General features: G+C 36.3%; 1 protein-coding gene across 1 annotated transcript in view; it reads right to left on the reverse strand.

Moving 5' to 3' along the window:
• Window positions 1–596: 596 nt before the first annotated feature.
• The window catches only part of cfap58 (cilia and flagella associated protein 58), a 133,787-nt gene continuing 116,904 nt past the window's right edge, over window positions 597–17,479 (reverse strand). Inside the window, exon 16 of the mRNA XM_073842567.1 lies at window positions 597–838. Coding sequence (XP_073698668.1) covers window positions 697–838 — 142 coding nt within the window. The 3' untranslated portion in view covers window positions 597–696. The remainder of the gene's footprint in view (window positions 839–17,479) is intronic.

The following is a 17,479-nucleotide window of genomic DNA, read 5'->3' on the forward strand; positions in this document are numbered from 1 at the left end:
ATCTTGCCATTAGTCTACCAACAGTCTAAATGCAAAATTCTGTTGACTTAAAAAACAGTGCAGACGTGTTATAAAAATATACTGTTTATCCAATACTTGTGCTATGTATTTTTATGCATAAGCTTAGCAGAAAGCTAAAGCCTAACTGTGCACTTCATGTAAACAGTACTATTTATATGATGCAAAGAGCTCCACATCAGTTACTTATGAGGTTTTGTTGTTGTTGTCAGTTCTCTAGGTTTTGAATGTGATTGTATGTCCAAAATGGCTTAGAAAGTATACAGGCTCTTAGACCAACCAGAATAAAATTCACAAAACCACAAAAAAAAAAAAACACATTCCTAAAAAAAACACATATACAAGGCAACAAGTACACACAGTGTCATATACTCGGCAGCCAACAGCACCTGCACACTAGAAAACAAGAGCGACAGAGAGCGACAGAGGACTAGAGAGGCAAATAGAGACTGTGTTTGGATGTGGATTTGTGTAAGTGTTTAGTACAAAATGAAACAGAAACTTTTCACTGAAAATAATAGACTTTTTATTATATTTATTTCAGAAGGCAAAAAGAACTGACTTTAGTGCGTGGCTTATAGCAGCTGACTAGGTAGTTGGCTGAATAAATACAAGAAAATGCGGTCTATCAAGAGGCGATGATGGGTGAAGAGGGTCCTCAGAGGGTTCTGGCGGGCATCAGGACTGCTGTTCCAGGGCTTGAAGTGTCATCCTGTTGTGCTGCTTAAAGCTGAAGCCTCCTCCAGTGAATCTAGGGCCGTCCGGACGCTGGGGCTGGATCACAGGCTGTCCTGCCTGGGCAAGATTTCGCTCCTTCTCCCTGCAGAGATGACAGAGGGCGGAAAGATACAGTGTTAGGGGTCATACACAACAAGGTGTGCTCTTGAGTTCTATCTGTGCTGTGTCTAAATTTGTCTTCATGTACACAAAATACTTTTTTAGGTTGTGCGATGTCGTATAAAAGCCACTGATAAAAAAAAAAAGGTTATTGTGACTTTTTTTTAGAATAAAAAGTCAGAACTATGAGATATAAACATACAATTGCGAGTTATAAAGTCAGAAATGTGAGATATAAATTCACAATTATAAGAAGAAAAGTCACATCTGTGAGATATAAACAATTCTGAGATAAAAAAAAAAAGTCAGGATTGTGAGTTTATCACTTTACAACATATTTTTTTACAACATATATTTTTCATTTTAAAGAACTTTTTTGTCCAATAAAAGGATATTCTTGCGTCATCCACCGTTTTGTGGCTTTTTTTAAGAAGTATCGGTTCAGGCACCATTTTGGCACCGGTACCGTTTTAAAAGTATCGATTTGGCACCGGTATCGAAAAAAACCCAAACGATACCCAACCCTACTTAAAACACAGTCTAATACTAAATGACTGCTCTGTCGATTCGTCGTCATCAGTCGTCAGGAGCCTAGGTGTCCTATCCGATAGCAATCTTTCCTTCGAAAGCCACATTTCTAGCATTTGCAAAACCCCATTTTTTCATCTAAAAAATATATCGAAATTACGACCTATGTTCTCGATGTCAAATGCAGAAACGTTAATCCATGCGTTCATGACCTCAAGGATAGATTATTGTAATGTAACCGGCAGCTATATCACCCTGTAGCCCAAGACTGGTTGCCCACTGAAGCTAAGCAGGGTTGAGCCTGGTCAGTACCTGGATGGGAGACCTCCTGGGAAAACTAGGTTGCTGCTGGAAGAGGTGCTAGTGAGGCCAGCAGGGGGTGCTCACCCTGTGGTCTGTGTGGGTCCTAGCACCCCAGTATAGTGACAGGGACACTATACTGCCAAAAAGCACCGTCCTTCGGATGAGACGTTAAACCGAGGTCCTGACTCTCTGTGGTCATTAAAAATCCCAGGATGTCTTTCGAAAAGAGTAGAGGTGTGACCTCGGCATCCTGGCCAAATTTGCCCATTGGCTTCTGACCATCATGGCCTCCAAATCACCCCCCATATTCCGATTGACTTCATCACTTTGTCTCCTCTCCACCAGTAAGCTGGTGTGTGGTGGGCGTTCTGGCGCACTATGGCTGCCGTCGCATCATCCAGGTGGATGCTGCACACTGGTGGTGGATGAGGAGATATCCCCTGACACTGTAAAGCGCTTTGAGTGTCTAGAAAAGCGCTATATAAATGTAACAAATTATTATGATTATTATTAATGCTTTATTGGGTGGTTGTTCTGCACGCTTAATAAACAAACTCCAGCTGGTCCAAAATGCAGCAGCTAGAGTTCTTACTAGAACCAGAAAGTATGACCATATTAGCCCGGTTCTGTCAACACTGCACTGGCTCCCTATTAAACATCGTATAGATTTTAAAATCTTGCTAATTACTTATAAAGCCCTGAATGGTTTAGCTCCTCAGTTCTTGAGCGGGCTCTTATCATATTATAGTCCCTCACGTCTGCTGCGTTCTCAAAACTCCGGCAATTTGATAGTACCTAGAATATCAAAATCAACTGCGGGCGGCAAATCATTTTCATATTTAGCGCCCAAACTCTGGAACAATCTACCTAACACTGTTCGGGAGGCAGACACTCTGTCAGTTTAAATCTAGTTTAAAGAGCCATCTCTTTAACCTGGCCTACACTTAATACATTTCCCAGAGACAGATCATCAGTGAAGACCTCATCAACTAGACGGCCATTGACGCAAGACCGCGAAAACCAGATGAGTCCTCTCCAATCTGGTTTTGTGGCAACTTGGAACTCTTGCATCTACATTAATATTAGTCTGTTTGTTTCTTATTCCCAGGTCACCACAGCCACCAGATTCAGTCCGTATCCAGATCAGATGGTCACTGCAGTCCCCCGGATCCAGTCCAAACCAAGAGCAGATGGTGGATCAACACCTACAGCCGAATGTCGGCGGATACCGCGTCAACTAGATGAGCCCCAGAGACAGATCATCAAGAAAGAACTCCTACCATAAACTGCCACCGGCACAAGGCCACTGGAACCAGATGAGTCCTCTCCAATTTGACTTTGTTGCAATATGGATCTCTTGCATTATTATTGATATTTTATTTTATTATTTTTATACTGTAAGGTTGCTTTGACACAACTTGTATTGTAAAAAGCGCTGTATATATAATCTTGACTTGACTTGAAAAAAAAAGTCTGAATTACGAGTTTATATCTCACAATTCTAAGAAAGAAGTCTGAATTACGAGTTTGTATCTTGCAATTCTGAGAAAAAAGTCAGATTTGTGATTTTACATCTCAAAATTCTGACTATATATCGCAATTGAGAGTTTATATCTCGCAATTCTGAGAAAAAAAGTCAGATTTATGAATTTATATCTCACAATTCCGAGTTTTTATCACGCAATGCTAAGAAAAAAGTGAGAATTGTGAGTTTATCTCGCAATTCTGACTTTATAACTCGCAATTGCAAATTTATTTCTCAATTCTGAGAGAAAGAATGTGTGTCTAACCAACAGGAGGACTGTTGCTGTAATAATTAGACGGCAAATTGCTTCGAATAAAACCAAATTAACAGCTTGCATGTTTTCATCATATTTTCAAATCTGAATGTGTTTTTTAAAATTACATGGCCTTAAAAAATACAACAGAGAAATTCCTGAAATATCAAATGAAAAGTATTAATTGTATTAATTATAGCAAAAAATGTTGACACACATAGGCATAAAAGGATTAAAACAGCATGTCAAAAAATAAATAAATAAATAGAATATAAATAAATAAATATAATGTTTATGCAGCACTCCGACGTTAGTTTTAAATCAATGAAGCAATCAAAAAAAGCAGGTGGTTTGGACAAACATCTTGAGTGTACTGAGTGTTTACACAAACTACTATAACATTTATGTCTTAATTATGGATAACTAGTGACAAGTTGTTAAAATGCCTCGAGACCCTGAGACGTTCCATTTCATTGCACTCGTCTAACGGCTGTTAAACGCAAGAAAGCATCCTGAGTGCATATGACTCCTTAAAGGTGCAGAAAGATGCATGGCTGGGTCCGTTTTTCTATTACCGTCCCACTGATAAACATCCTCTGAGAGGTGAAGCACCCACATCTAAACAAATCACAAAAAACATTTCAAGCTACGCACACAAACTCACATTTACATACACTTCCTCTGTCCTCTCGTAGCTTACGCTCCTGTCCAACACCCACACACCAGACAAAAAGAGCCACACACTCTTTCTATTTCCCAGGAGAAAACATCTGTTACTATCCAGTTCGCTTTTCAACTGTGCTCCAGTGATCACGGATCTCTCGTTCAACACACTATTATTCCAGGACCTCTCAAACACACACACATCTCTCACTTACTTTGTTTGTCCAATACCAAATGCCATCAATTAATATTCACTGACTGTGTAATGCAATTTCACAGTGGGGCCGATGAAGACATTTGGCAACAAGCTTTAAACACGAGCAAACATACAGCTCGTCCAACCTTTGTTTCTCCCACTGGTAAACAAACTGAATGAAATGAATGTTGCTGGTAAGATGTAATATGCTGATTCTTGGATGTGGCTCTAGACATCTGTGAATGAGCTTTGACTGAAACTCCATGTGCTTGACAAGTAGTATCATTGTCATCTGGAACAAACAACTACAGACAATCCGTCGATCTCCCTAATGATTGAAAACCCTGATCTCCGACCAATAGGAGGGAATGGATTTGCTCTGGGACTACATTATGAATTAGTAGTTTAGGAAATTAAAGTTGTAGAGGCCTTTGAAGCTGCACTGAAAATGCAATTTGGACCTTCAACCCGTTGGCTCCCATTGAAGTCCACTATATGAAGAAAAATCCTGGAATGTTTTCCTCAAAACCCTTTTTTTCTGGAAGTGAACTAAGTCCAGAAAGTCTCACAGTTTGATGTATCTGTCATAGGAAATCAGCAGAAAAAAGCTGGGTAAATTACCTGCCTTAAATATTTAAGTTGAAACAACTCAAGTCAACTTTGCCAAATTTGGTTTGTTAAACTTAAAAGCTGGGTAAATTACCTGCCTTAAATATTTAAGTTGAATCAACTAAAGTCAACTTTGCTAAATTTGGTTTGTTAAACTTAAAAGCTGGGTAAATTACCTGCCTTAAATATTTAAGTTGAATCAACTCAAGTCAACTTTGCCAAATTTGGTTTGTTAAACTTAAAAGCTGGGTAAATTACCTGCCTTGAATATTTAAGTTGAATCAACTAAAGTCAACTTTGCTAAATTTGGTTTGTTAAACTTGTTTGTTAAAAGCTGGGTAAGTTACCTGCCTTAAAAAATTAAGTTGAATCAACTAAAGTCAACTTTGCTGAATTTGGTTTGTTAAACTTAAAAGCTGGGTAAATTACCTGCCTTAAATATTTAAGTTGAATCAACTAAAGTCAACTTTGCCAAATTTGGTTTGTTAAACTTAAAAGCTGGGTAAATTACCTGCCTTAAAAATTAAGTTGAATCAACTAAAGTCAACTTTGCTGAATTTGGTTTGTTAAACTTAAAAGCTGGGTAAATTACCTGCCTTAAATATTTAAGTTGAATCAACTCAAGTCAACTTTGCCAAATTTGGTTTGTTAAACTTAAAAGCTGGGTAAATTACCTGCCTTAAATATTTAAGTTGAATCAACTAAAGTCAACTTTGCCAAATTTGGTTTGTTAAACTTAAAAGCTGGGTAAATTACCTGCCTTAAATATTTAAGTTGAATCAACTAAAGTCAACTTTGCTAAATTTGGTTTGTTAAACTTGTTTGTTAAAAGCTGGGTAAGTTACCTGCCTTAAAAATTTAAGTTGAATCAACTAAAGTCAACTTTGCTAAATTTGGTTTGTTAAACTTAAAAGCTGGGTAAATTACCTGCCTTAAATATTTAAGTTGAATCAACTCAAGTCAACTTTGCCAAATTTGGTTTGTTAAACTTAAAAGCTGGGTAAATTACCTGCCTTAAATATTTAAGTTGAATCAACTCAAGTCAACTTTGCCAAATTTGGTTTGTTAAACTTAAAAGCTGGGTAAATTACCTGCCTTGAATATTTAAGTTGAATCAACTAAAGTCAACTTTGCTAAATTTGGTTTGTTAAACTTGTTTGTTAAAAGCTGGGTAAGTTACCTGCCTTAAAAAATTAAGTTGAATCAACTAAAGTCAACTTTGCTGAATTTGGTTTGTTAAACTTAAAAGCTGGGTAAATTACCTGCCTTAAATATTTAAGTTGAATCAACTAAAGTCAACTTTGCCAAATTTGGTTTGTTAAACTTAAAAGCTGGGTAAATTACCTGCCTTAAATATTTAAGTTGAATCAACTAAAGTCAACTTTGCCAAATTTGGTTTGTTAAACTTAAAAGCTGGGTAAATTACCTGCCTTAAATATTTAAGTTGAATCAACTAAAGTCAACTTTGCTAAATTTGGTTTGTTAAACTTGTTTGTTAAAAGCTGGGTAAGTTACCTGCCTTAAAAATTTAAGTTGAATCAACTAAAGTCAACTTTGCTAAATTTGGTTTGTTAAACTTAAAAGCTGGGTAAATTACCTGCCTTAAATATTTAAGTTGAATCAACTCAAGTCAACTTTGCCAAATTTGGTTTGTTAAACTTAAAAGCTGGGTAAATTACCTGCCTTAAATATTTAAGTTGAATCAACTAAAGTCAACTTTGCCAAATTTGGTTTGTTAAACTTAAAAGCTGGGTAAATTACCTGCCTTGAATATTTAAGTTGAATCAACTAAAGTCAACTTTGCTAAATTTGGTTTGTTAAACTTGTTTGTTAAAAGCTGGGTAAGTTACCTGCCTTAAAAAATTAAGTTGAATCAACTAAAGTCAACTTTGCTGAATTTGGTTTGTTAAACTTAAAAGCTGGGTAAATTACCTGCCTTAAATATTTAAGTTGAATCAACTCAAGTCAACTTTGCCAAATTTGGTTTGTTAAACTTAAAAGCTGGGTAAATTACCTGCCTTAAATATTTAAGTTGAATCAACTCAAGTCAACTTTGCCAAATTTGGTTTGTTAAACTTAAAAGCTGGGTAAATTACCTGCCTTAAATATTTAAGTTGAATCAACTAAAGTCAACTTTGCCAAATTTGGTTTGTTAAACTTAAAAGCTGGGTAAATTACCTGCCTTAAATATTTAAGTTGAATCAACTAAAGTCAACTTTGCTAAATTTGGTTTGTTAAACTTGTTTGTTAAAAGCTGGGTAAGTTACCTGCCTTAAAAATTTAAGTTGAATCAACTAAAGTCAACTTTGCTAAATTTGGTTTGTTAAACTTAAAAGCTGGGTAAGTTACCTGCCTTAAAAAAATTAAGTTGAATCAACTACAGTCAACTTTGCTAAATTTAGTTTGTTAAACTTAAAATGTTGGGTAAATTTAAAACTTAAAATTTTAGGGCAGCCAGGTAACAAATTATTGTAAGTTGACTCAACAAATAGTTTTTTACAGTGTGACATGATGAAGAATTCAAACCCGGAAGATAATACTAGTGCAAAAAAAGCTATTAACCAGTTTTCTCTTAGAATTAAAATCAATGCATGCTAACATTATCTTCTATGATGTGCAATAGAAACCTCTGTGAAAATCTCAGAAAGTGTAGTTGAATGTTTCATGACCCTTTAAATTCTGTCTAATAGCAGTCTGTAGTAAAAGAACAGATTTTATCTGATGATCCCCATCTTTTATAGCACAAGCAGACTTGTTGACAGATGCTTGAGCTCACAGGTCTCCTCTGTGTCAGAGCCGCACACTGACTCAACAATATGTCTAGTTATGAGTGTGGCATACTTGAACTAGTAGCTGATATCAGAGCGCCACAGCTGTGCAGCAGGTTAACCGGATGTGTCCACTGGCGCAGAGTCGAAAGTGCATTTCCAATGCGTTCTCTATTGGAGCTGACTCACGCAGGGGATTATGGGATTGACAAGCGGGGAGAACATTAAAAAGTTGGAAAATGCTATACGGTGGGTGTCAGCCAGTTGCTGTGAGATGAAGGCAGTGGATTCTCATAAGCATTTCAAAATCTGTCAATAATGATGGAGTCTTGAGGGTTAGGCTTAAATCATATTGTTACATACCAATACTAGACTGCGATTGAAAAGTTTGGGGATGGTAAGATTTTTTAAATGCTTTTGAAAGTCAACATTTTCAGATCACAAATTTTCACCAGTCTTCAGTGTCACGTGATCCATTGGAAATCATTTTAATATGTGATTTACTGCTCAAGGAATATAGATTGATTAATTGTTATTATTGATGTTGAAAACAGTTGTGCTGCTCCTTTTTAAATTTCAAAAATTTACAACCTCCTTTCAGAATCTGCAAATGTTAATTATTTTAACAAAATAATAGTCATCATACAAAATGCATGCTATTGTTTTTTAGTACTGACCTGAATAAGTTATTTCACATAAAATGTGTTTACATATAGTCCACAGGAGAAAATAATAGTTGAATTCATAAAAAATTACCATGTTCAAAAGTTTACATCCTCTTGATTCTTAATACTGTGTTCTTACCTGAAAGATCCACAGCTGTGTTTTTTTGTTGTGATAGTTGTTCATGAATGCATTGTTTTTCCTGAAAACGTAAACTGCCTGCTGTTCTTCAGAAGAATCCCTCAGGTCCCACAAATTATTTGGTTTTCCAGTATTTTTGTGTATTTGAACCCTTTCTAACAATGACTGTATGATTTTAAGATCCATCTTTTCACACTGTGGACAACTGAGGGAGCAACTATTACAGAGGGTTAAAACGCTCACTGATGCTCCAGAAGGAAAAATGATGCATTAAGAGCATTAAACTTTTGAACAGAATGAAGATGTTTAGATAAATTTTTCTTATTTTGCCTAAAAACCTTCAAAAGCTACAGAAGATACTTACATGTTTTCCAGAAGACAACATAAGTTAAATTCACCCTGATCTTCAAATGCTTAATGCATAGTTTTTTATTCTGAAGCATCAGTGAGTGTTTGAACCTTCTGTAATAGTTGCATTTGAGTCCCTAAGTTGTCTTTAGTGTGAAAAGATGTATCTCAAAATCACACAGTCATTATTGGAAAGGGTTCAATTACACAAAAATTCTGTAAAACCAAAGAATTTGTGAGAGCTGAAGGATTTTTCTGAAGAATAACAGGCAGTTTAACACTTCAGGACTAACAAAGGACTCATGAACAGCTATCACTAAACAAACAAAAAAGTGGATCATTCAGGTAACAACACAATATTAAGAATCAAGAGGGTGTAAACTTTTAAACGGGGTCATTTTTAGAAATTCAACTATTATTTTCACTTATGGATTATATGTAAACATCTTTTATGTGAGATATCTTATTCAGGTCAGTATTAAATAAACAATAACAAGCATTTTGTATGCTCCCTCTTATTTTGGTAAAATAATTAACATTTTGCAGATTCTGAAAGAGAGATGTAAACTTTTGACCTCAACTGTAATAAATGGCTTTTCTGTAACTTTTGACTAATATATTGCATCTTAGTTAAATTAAAGTAATATATTTAAAAATAATAATAATTAAAGAACAGTTTCATTGTGGCTGTTTAAAAAAGTGTATTAAAAAGTAAAATAAATAAAAGTGTTTGAAAAAGTGTTTAAATTAAACTGACACCAAATGTATACCCTCAGGTATTCAGATAAAAATTCAAAAAAAAAAATTCGACTGTAATGGTGCATATTCATGAATTAGCGACCCTGTATTGAAAGCATTAATGAAACCATCTGAAGACAATCAAATTGTTTCATCTTTGTTGTTTTGAGTGGATTTCTTCCACAGTTGTGAGCGTGTAGGGTCAAATCTGAGCATTTTTCCAGCACAGAGGGATATTGAGAAAGAACCACAGGCTTCTTCCTGTCCTCTGACCCGTGCCGTTATCACTAATGACACTGAATGTTACTCACTGTGCTTTCCAGAACACTTACATACAGGGGTTAAATCAGGACTTTAGTCTGAACCCTTAGTGATCCTTATTGTCAAAAAATAAGCATAAATAACTGATAATGTCTTATGTCTGATGGTATATACAAGGAATGTTGTTAAAGATATATTAAGATAATCAATAAATAAACACATATTACCCATCAAAAAAGGGAAAAATAGAAATAATAATATTTTTATAAATTCCAGGTAATTTACCATATAAATATGTTTTTTTTTTTTTTTTTGTTTTTTTACCTATAGCACAATCTCCATAAAAGTTGGCATGCTTCTTTAGAATCACATGCTGTATGCGTTCACCAAGTTTCATGAAGTTTTGAGATTTAGTTTACGATTGCCTGTTTTGTAAAAGACCCCATTTTATCTAACTAATGTGTAAAGTTCAACCTTTTTCGATAATTATTGATTTAGAGTCCAGAAAACTGTGCTTCAGTGGTTTCCTTGAGGTTAAGCAAAAAACCTAGGACTAGTTCACAAAATTATTATTATTTATTTTTTTGTTTTGTTAAATAATCTTGAATAAGTAACAAATTATATGATTGACAGCAGTGGTTCTTAATGCAAATTTGTTTAGAATGAGATCATCTATTATATGATATGAATATTGTGTGTAAGTGTGGAAAAAAAATACTGTACAATCGTTTACACACTTGAAAAGTTTAATTCTGATTGGCCTCAGTTAACCCTGTCTAAACTCAGATTGAGTTTACATATGCAAATCAACTTGTAAATGTAAATACCTTGTAAATGTAAATAGACAATATGGTGTAAATATCTCATTCCGTTGAAAAGTTATAGCTATTTTTAGAAAAGTATCCCCACCTCTTTCGAATGCTTTGGCATCCCTTTGCGACAATGAGTCAAAAACTCAAATGTTTTGCTAATTATTGATATTCACTCTCCAGAGCTTTTTTCTGCATTGGTTTGGTTTCGATCGAATGAAAAACCTAGGACTAGTTTGCAAACATAGTTTTCCAAAATAGCCTAAACCTTTGCCACAGATGTAATAGAATCTGTGACATGCTTTGTTTGTCTTGGCCCAAGGAATCCCATGATATATGACACTTGAGTCTGCGACTAGCGCTTTAGGGGTTATAAGTGATTTCATACTTTTAATCGCTGTAGCACCCCCGTAATGCCGATCGGGGTGAGCTTTGGTGACAGTGTAGATGGGGAGGGTACTACCATCCCTCAAAGTTTCAGGTCTCTATGCATTACGGTTTGGTCTGCCTGACCACTTTTAGGTTAGAATGGTGATCTTTGAAAATCTTAACCATTACTGTTCGGATTCAGTGCTACACGCATGAACCCCTAAGGGAAAAAAAATTAAGTGCACAACAAGTGTGGTAAATTGGACTACAGCAGCATACAAGAAATGAAAATAACTCACACATTAACAGCCAATATTTTGGTCTGTTTTGAATAAAAGGTGCCTGAACACAGCTCTGAATCAATTCGGCCCAATTAAACACCTGTTTTTTTGTTTATGTGGGAAAAAAAAGGTATACCGCAGTGTTCCCGCTGTCCATGCTCTTTAATTACACGATGGCCCTCCATCAAATTACATTCATCTATTGTTTATTAAATGCATGATTAATTTATTGGAGCAAATAAATCAATCAGCGTGTTTAGCAGCGCTGTAACAATAATCTACGGCAAGTTTAAAAATCAGTGAATTAGGAATCAGGACATAACTGTATTATGGAATTATGCAGAAAGCAGTTACATTACGTGCAGAGTTTACTCAATACGTCCCCATGCCGGCAGGAATAATAAAGGCAAAGATATGATTATTTGCCTGTCTTTCAAATCAGTCAGCTCACTCAATCTGGCTGATTATACGTCCCCTCTACCACAGTAATTCAATTATGATCTATAGTTCCACGTAGGCAGGCAGAAAGAGAGAAACAGAGAATAAAGTAAAGAGAGGGAGGGAGGGAGGAAGGGAAGAACGGCCGCTCTAGAGATTATAAATCAATAACAGACGGTGATTTGTGTGTGGCTGGAATGTGAAGGTTTCAAATCTTTAGGAGTAAGGCAGTGAATATTCTCTCACACTTTTTTGCTTTTCTTTTCATCAGCAGGATGATACAGTATCTTCCACCAAACCCTTTTCGTCCTCCATATAGCTAAACCGGTCTTCATGCCCTCTCACTGACAATGTTCTGTTAAATATTTAAGGACGATGGAAAGATATGAACACTTAACGTGTTAGCGCATATTAACGTCTTTTCACACCTACATTCAATGGATTCATAAAATATCTAAAATAGCTTTCTAAATTTTCGTGCTAAAGAAAAAAAAAAAAAATCAAATGCACCTAGGGATGAGCATGCTGGTAATTTTAGTCCTGTACAAATAAATCAACAGAGAACTGGGATCCATTTGTGCTATTTAACATTCACGCTAAAAATAAATGTAAAAATCATTAACTTTAATTAAGCAGATGCACTTCTTAAAAAAACATCTTGCTGCATTCATATTTTTAAGAAAGCTTGTCAGGTTAAAAATAGTTTTACAAACAATAGCAATCAGACTACAAGGCACTGCCACTCATTATTTTAAAATTCCACACTGCTGCAAGTATCGCAAAGAAATTATACTGCACATTTCATCACACTCCTCTCTCTCTCTCTCTCTGTGTGTGTGTGTGTGTGTGTTGCTGGTTCCTTTGCTAAGACAATGCAGATATGCCATCACAAAACTGTATGATCCTCCAAGCGAAACTCTTCTCAAAGAAGCAACCACTCCTACATCAAGGACGTGTCCCATTCAGCTGAATGAGGTCAGAACAAGACCTCTCATACCTGAGAGCAATTACACGGCTCTCCACGTAGCTGAGAGCGTCAATCCAGCAAACACCACAATGTGTGTCTATTCAGGAGAGACATTTTGATGTAGGTTATGGTTTTTCACTTCTTGAGTTCTACAACCTTCACATAATCCAACACTGACTGTTTATGTGTTGTGTGAAAGCAATCAAACTTAGATTCAGTACATTCCAAGTTCCAACTTTCTCTACTAATATTATGTCTCTGTGTATCAATGTAAGCAAATCCCCCTTTACAGATGAAATTTCTGAAACTGATCCCACTTTAAATGAAGTTCACAGAGATGTCAAACAAATCTCTAAAGTCCAGGCAAACAGCCAAACAAATGATTCCTCTTTGAACATCATTGGGCACGTTTCCATCTACTATCAACTGAATACTAATGCAATCAATGTCAATGTCAGCTAGACATTGAAAGCTGCCTTCTGTGGAATGTAATTTCTCCACAGTGCTCAACAGAGGATCATTTGCATTATGTTTTGGCACAAAAACACAGACTTAACTGGAGGTTGCTCTAGACAGACAAGAACCATCTCGCCATCTTTCATCTAACTCCACTTTTCCCCCCCTATGGCTCTCCTATAAGACCATGATCTTTATTGTAACGGCCTAAAAGTGGCTACAGCCACATCCATGACTCAGCAAATCATTAGAGCAGATTGGAGAAGACTACTTCTTAACCACAAGACTTGGCTAAATACCAAGATTCCCTCCATAATTAAAGTGCAAGATGCTGCTTTTCAATCTAGAGACGGTAGTAGCAATATGGTTAGATATATTATGACCCACCTTAATGTCACAGGAGGTTGGAGCCTGTTTTTTCTTAAGGGTTTCTGTCCAATACCTAAATATCTAATGTTTTTTTTATTTCCTTATCACAGTTGCCAGTCACCGAGGGCTTTAAGACATTAAGGTATGAGTTTTTGCTTTGAAACCAAATGGATTGTGAAAATGTGCTATATGAATACATGTGAACTGCTCCCAAAAACATAATCCGCAACTATAAATAACATGAATTTTTCTCATAGACTATTTCTGCAGCAGGTCTAATAAGCTGCATTTACACAATGTGCAGATCTAATTTAACATATCAAAAGTTTTGTCTTGTCTATAAGACATAACTGTGTAATTTCGCATTATAAAAGCATTTTGAGATGCAAATGCATTTAACCGCTCACGCAGAGTTAGGCATAGCCGCATACCGTGAGCACGTGCTTCGTAACCAGCACACACAAGTATTTTAAAGCAGCCTCCTGACAGTAAATGAGCTTTGTGTATCCAATGTGTCCAAATGAAGTAAATTTGCTTTCATTTGCCTTTTTCAGACTGAATGGAATTGAATCTGATTTAAATGATTGACTGTCCGTACTGTGTATCGCAACTGTTCAGATCAGATATGTGTGTTCCTTGCTGCTCTTTCGTTTTTCCCAAATATCTGCATTGGTTTTTATTGCAGCAACTATGCGTTGGTAAAACAACAATAATATTTTGAATCCCAAACTCAAGACTTTAGAACCCGACTGTCTATAGCAGGTAGTGTTTGTGTAAATGTGGTGGGGTAAAGTTCACTGCCATAATTGCATCACTGGAACAATTTACTCTGAATTATGCATTTCCACATTTATATGTTTAGCTTTTAAAGAGTTTAGTGAGTGTAAAAGGATAAACGTGCAGATTTATTCTGTGTTGCCGATGTGTTTACGTTTTATGTGGCGTGAGAAAGTGACAAAAATATGCAAAATCTGATCTAAGCAGTCAGACTGAAATGGGTTTCTAGAAATGCAATTTGAGTAGGATTTCAAACCACATATGACCCTGGGTCACAAAACCAGTCATAAGGGTCAATTTTTTAAAACTGAGATTTTTACCACCACTAGAAGCTGAATAAATAAGCGTTAAAAATCTGAAATCTAAGGATGTAAAAAAATCTATATATTAAGAAATTTGCCTTTAAAGTTGCCCAAATGAAGTTGTCTGAATGCATATTTCTAATCAAAAGTTAAGTTTTGATATATTTACAGTAGGAAATTTCCAAAATATCTTCATGGAACATGATCTTTACTTAATATCCTAATGATTTTTGGCATAAAAATCGATCATTTTGACATACAATGTATTTTAGCTATTGATACAAATATACCCGTGCTACTTAAAACTGGTTTTGTGCTCCAGAGTCACATATGAATGTAGCCTGTAACAGATTTGTTAAAATTGGATTTCATGTGGGATCTTTTTGCTGTTCACACTTGCTAAACATGATCAGATAAGCCCACAACTGATCTTGCATTTTGATTCAACCATGAAACTATGCAAGTTTATAAACTTATTCAATGTTCTATTTATGTGTGTGTGAGTGTACAGGTTTATGAGGACACAAATGTATAATGGCATACGTATTACAGACCCTGTAAACCACATATGTGACCCTGGACCCAGGGGCGTAGATTTAGGGTGGACGGAGGGGATATGTCCCCACCAATATCCTCCGACCACTGAAATGTCCCCACCAATAATTTAATCCACTTAAAAAAAGAAAAAAAAAATCGCGCTGTCATCATTAACCTAGACATGCAGAAAGGGCTAAATCACATTCTCTCCTTGAGTCCTCCCGCCCCAAAACACATATGAACATTTTGATAGGCTGTGCCTTTCCCCGCTGTCATGTGAGAGGCTATGGCTGCGTTCTGATACAAGCAGCACCAAATGCAGTGGATTTTTTTCCCGTGCAAGAAGGTGTGTTGGGTGACATACATGTGAGGATGGCGGCAGCAAAAAAAGAAGTTGGACATGAGCTTTTTTTTTAAGTCACTTCAAGTTCGCTAGTGAATCCATCAAAGTCCATCAAAGTAACGACAACAGTTAACGTTAATGCTAGTGGGTTTTTTTTTACCGCTTTGACGCAAGGGGGGTGGGAGGGGGGTGGATTCATAGGTCCCCACCAATGTCCAAAGCAAATCTACGCCCTTGCCTGGACCACAAAACCAGTCATAAGGGTCAATTTTTTTAAATTGAGAATTGAAGTTGAATAAATAAGCTTTCCAGCATTGTATGGTTTGTTAGGATATAACAATATTTGGCCGAGATACAACTATTTGAAAATCAGGAATCTGAGGGTGTAAAAATATCGAAATATTGAGAAAATCACCTTTAAAGTTGGTCCTGAAACAGAAAAACAGGACGGGACATATCAAGTATCATATCCGCCCAGTTTTTTTTTTAAATAGCCAATAGCGTTCCATTTATATCTGCTTGGGCCAGAGCCGTTGAGCTTGGTAAAAGCCGCATTTGACAGCTTATGACAGCCACAGTCTAATAGATTACCCCCTAGATTCAAAATGAAACTCTTACTAAAACAAAATAGTGATCATAATCATGCTGAGGCTGTGTAGTTTTAATACATGCCGACTCACGCATATGATCTGCTCCGTACTATCGCATCTCTGGACCGGAGAGCCAAAGTCCAGAGTAGACTGTGCGCACTGCAGCGGTTCGTGTGACACAACGCGAAACCAGACTACATTTGCCCCAATGGAAAGCAAATTTACACTGTCTGAATCATTCCCTATCACCTACAATGTGCACTACATGCTATTTACCATACAAAAAACACTAACACTGTGAACAAGTGACAGATCTCAGCTGCAGCTTCAACGTCTGTTTATAGTGTTGGGGGCGGAACGCTACAGATTCTAGAGAGCATTTGATTGGACAGAACATTTGATGAGAACCTGAAGTGCAGCGTGATGTCATCAAAATCATTGATTCATATTGGCGGAAGTGAGAGACTGTAAGTTTTGAATGCTCAAATCTTGTGAATGCGAATTTTATCATTGTATTGGAGCACACTAGATTATAGATAACTTGAAGGCTAACATATTCATAATAAAAACCAAAAAACTTCTTGATTTTGATTTCATAGGGACTTTAAGACTGTGACTAAGGTCACATATATCAATGTATGTATGTGTGTGTGTGTGTGTGTGTGTGTGTGTGTGTGTGCGCGTGTTTGTCATTGGCAATAAGCAGAATACGGACATCTTTAGCCCACAGAAGACCAGGGTTAGAGCTAAACTCTGCAGGAAAATTAATCTCTCGGACCTGAGTTAACCCTGAACCCTGAGAACCCCTGAATTAGTGTTTTATTTATCTATAATCATGTCGAGCATTACTCTAACACATCACATTTACACATGACTGATTGCTAAACAAATAATTTAAATATATTCATGCAATCAACACTTCAAAATATTAAGTTAATTTATACATTAACAGTGCTGTAACAGCATTGTTGGATGGCATTATTTAGAGAAGCACCACATGGCATGTCAAGCAGACCATCGCTCTATTTTAAATATACAGCAAGATTTTTACACCTGCTAACAGCTGAATCAATCACGATGAATTGTGATTCAATTCAAAAGAGGAGTCTAAAGAATATTATATACAGTAGTATCATGTCCACATCTTGTGAAAAAAAGATGTTTGGCTCCAGAACAAAAAGTAAACACACAACTTGCATATTGGAAACTGACAAAACTGTGGCAGCTGCAAGTTAAAATTCAAAACCTCTGACTTTGCCCTCAACCAAACCCCCACAAGATATTTCCAGTCAGTAAGTGCTCACTCAACTATGAGCCAAGAAGTTATTCCTGAAGGGCTGTATTTGCGTATTTGCTTATATGCACGCTGAGTGTTGCTGCACCTTGTCAC

The sequence above is a fragment of the Garra rufa genome, chromosome 6, assembly GCF_049309525.1.
Source record: "Garra rufa chromosome 6, GarRuf1.0, whole genome shotgun sequence".
In the NCBI taxonomy this organism is placed as follows: domain Eukaryota; kingdom Metazoa; phylum Chordata; class Actinopteri; order Cypriniformes; family Cyprinidae; genus Garra; species Garra rufa.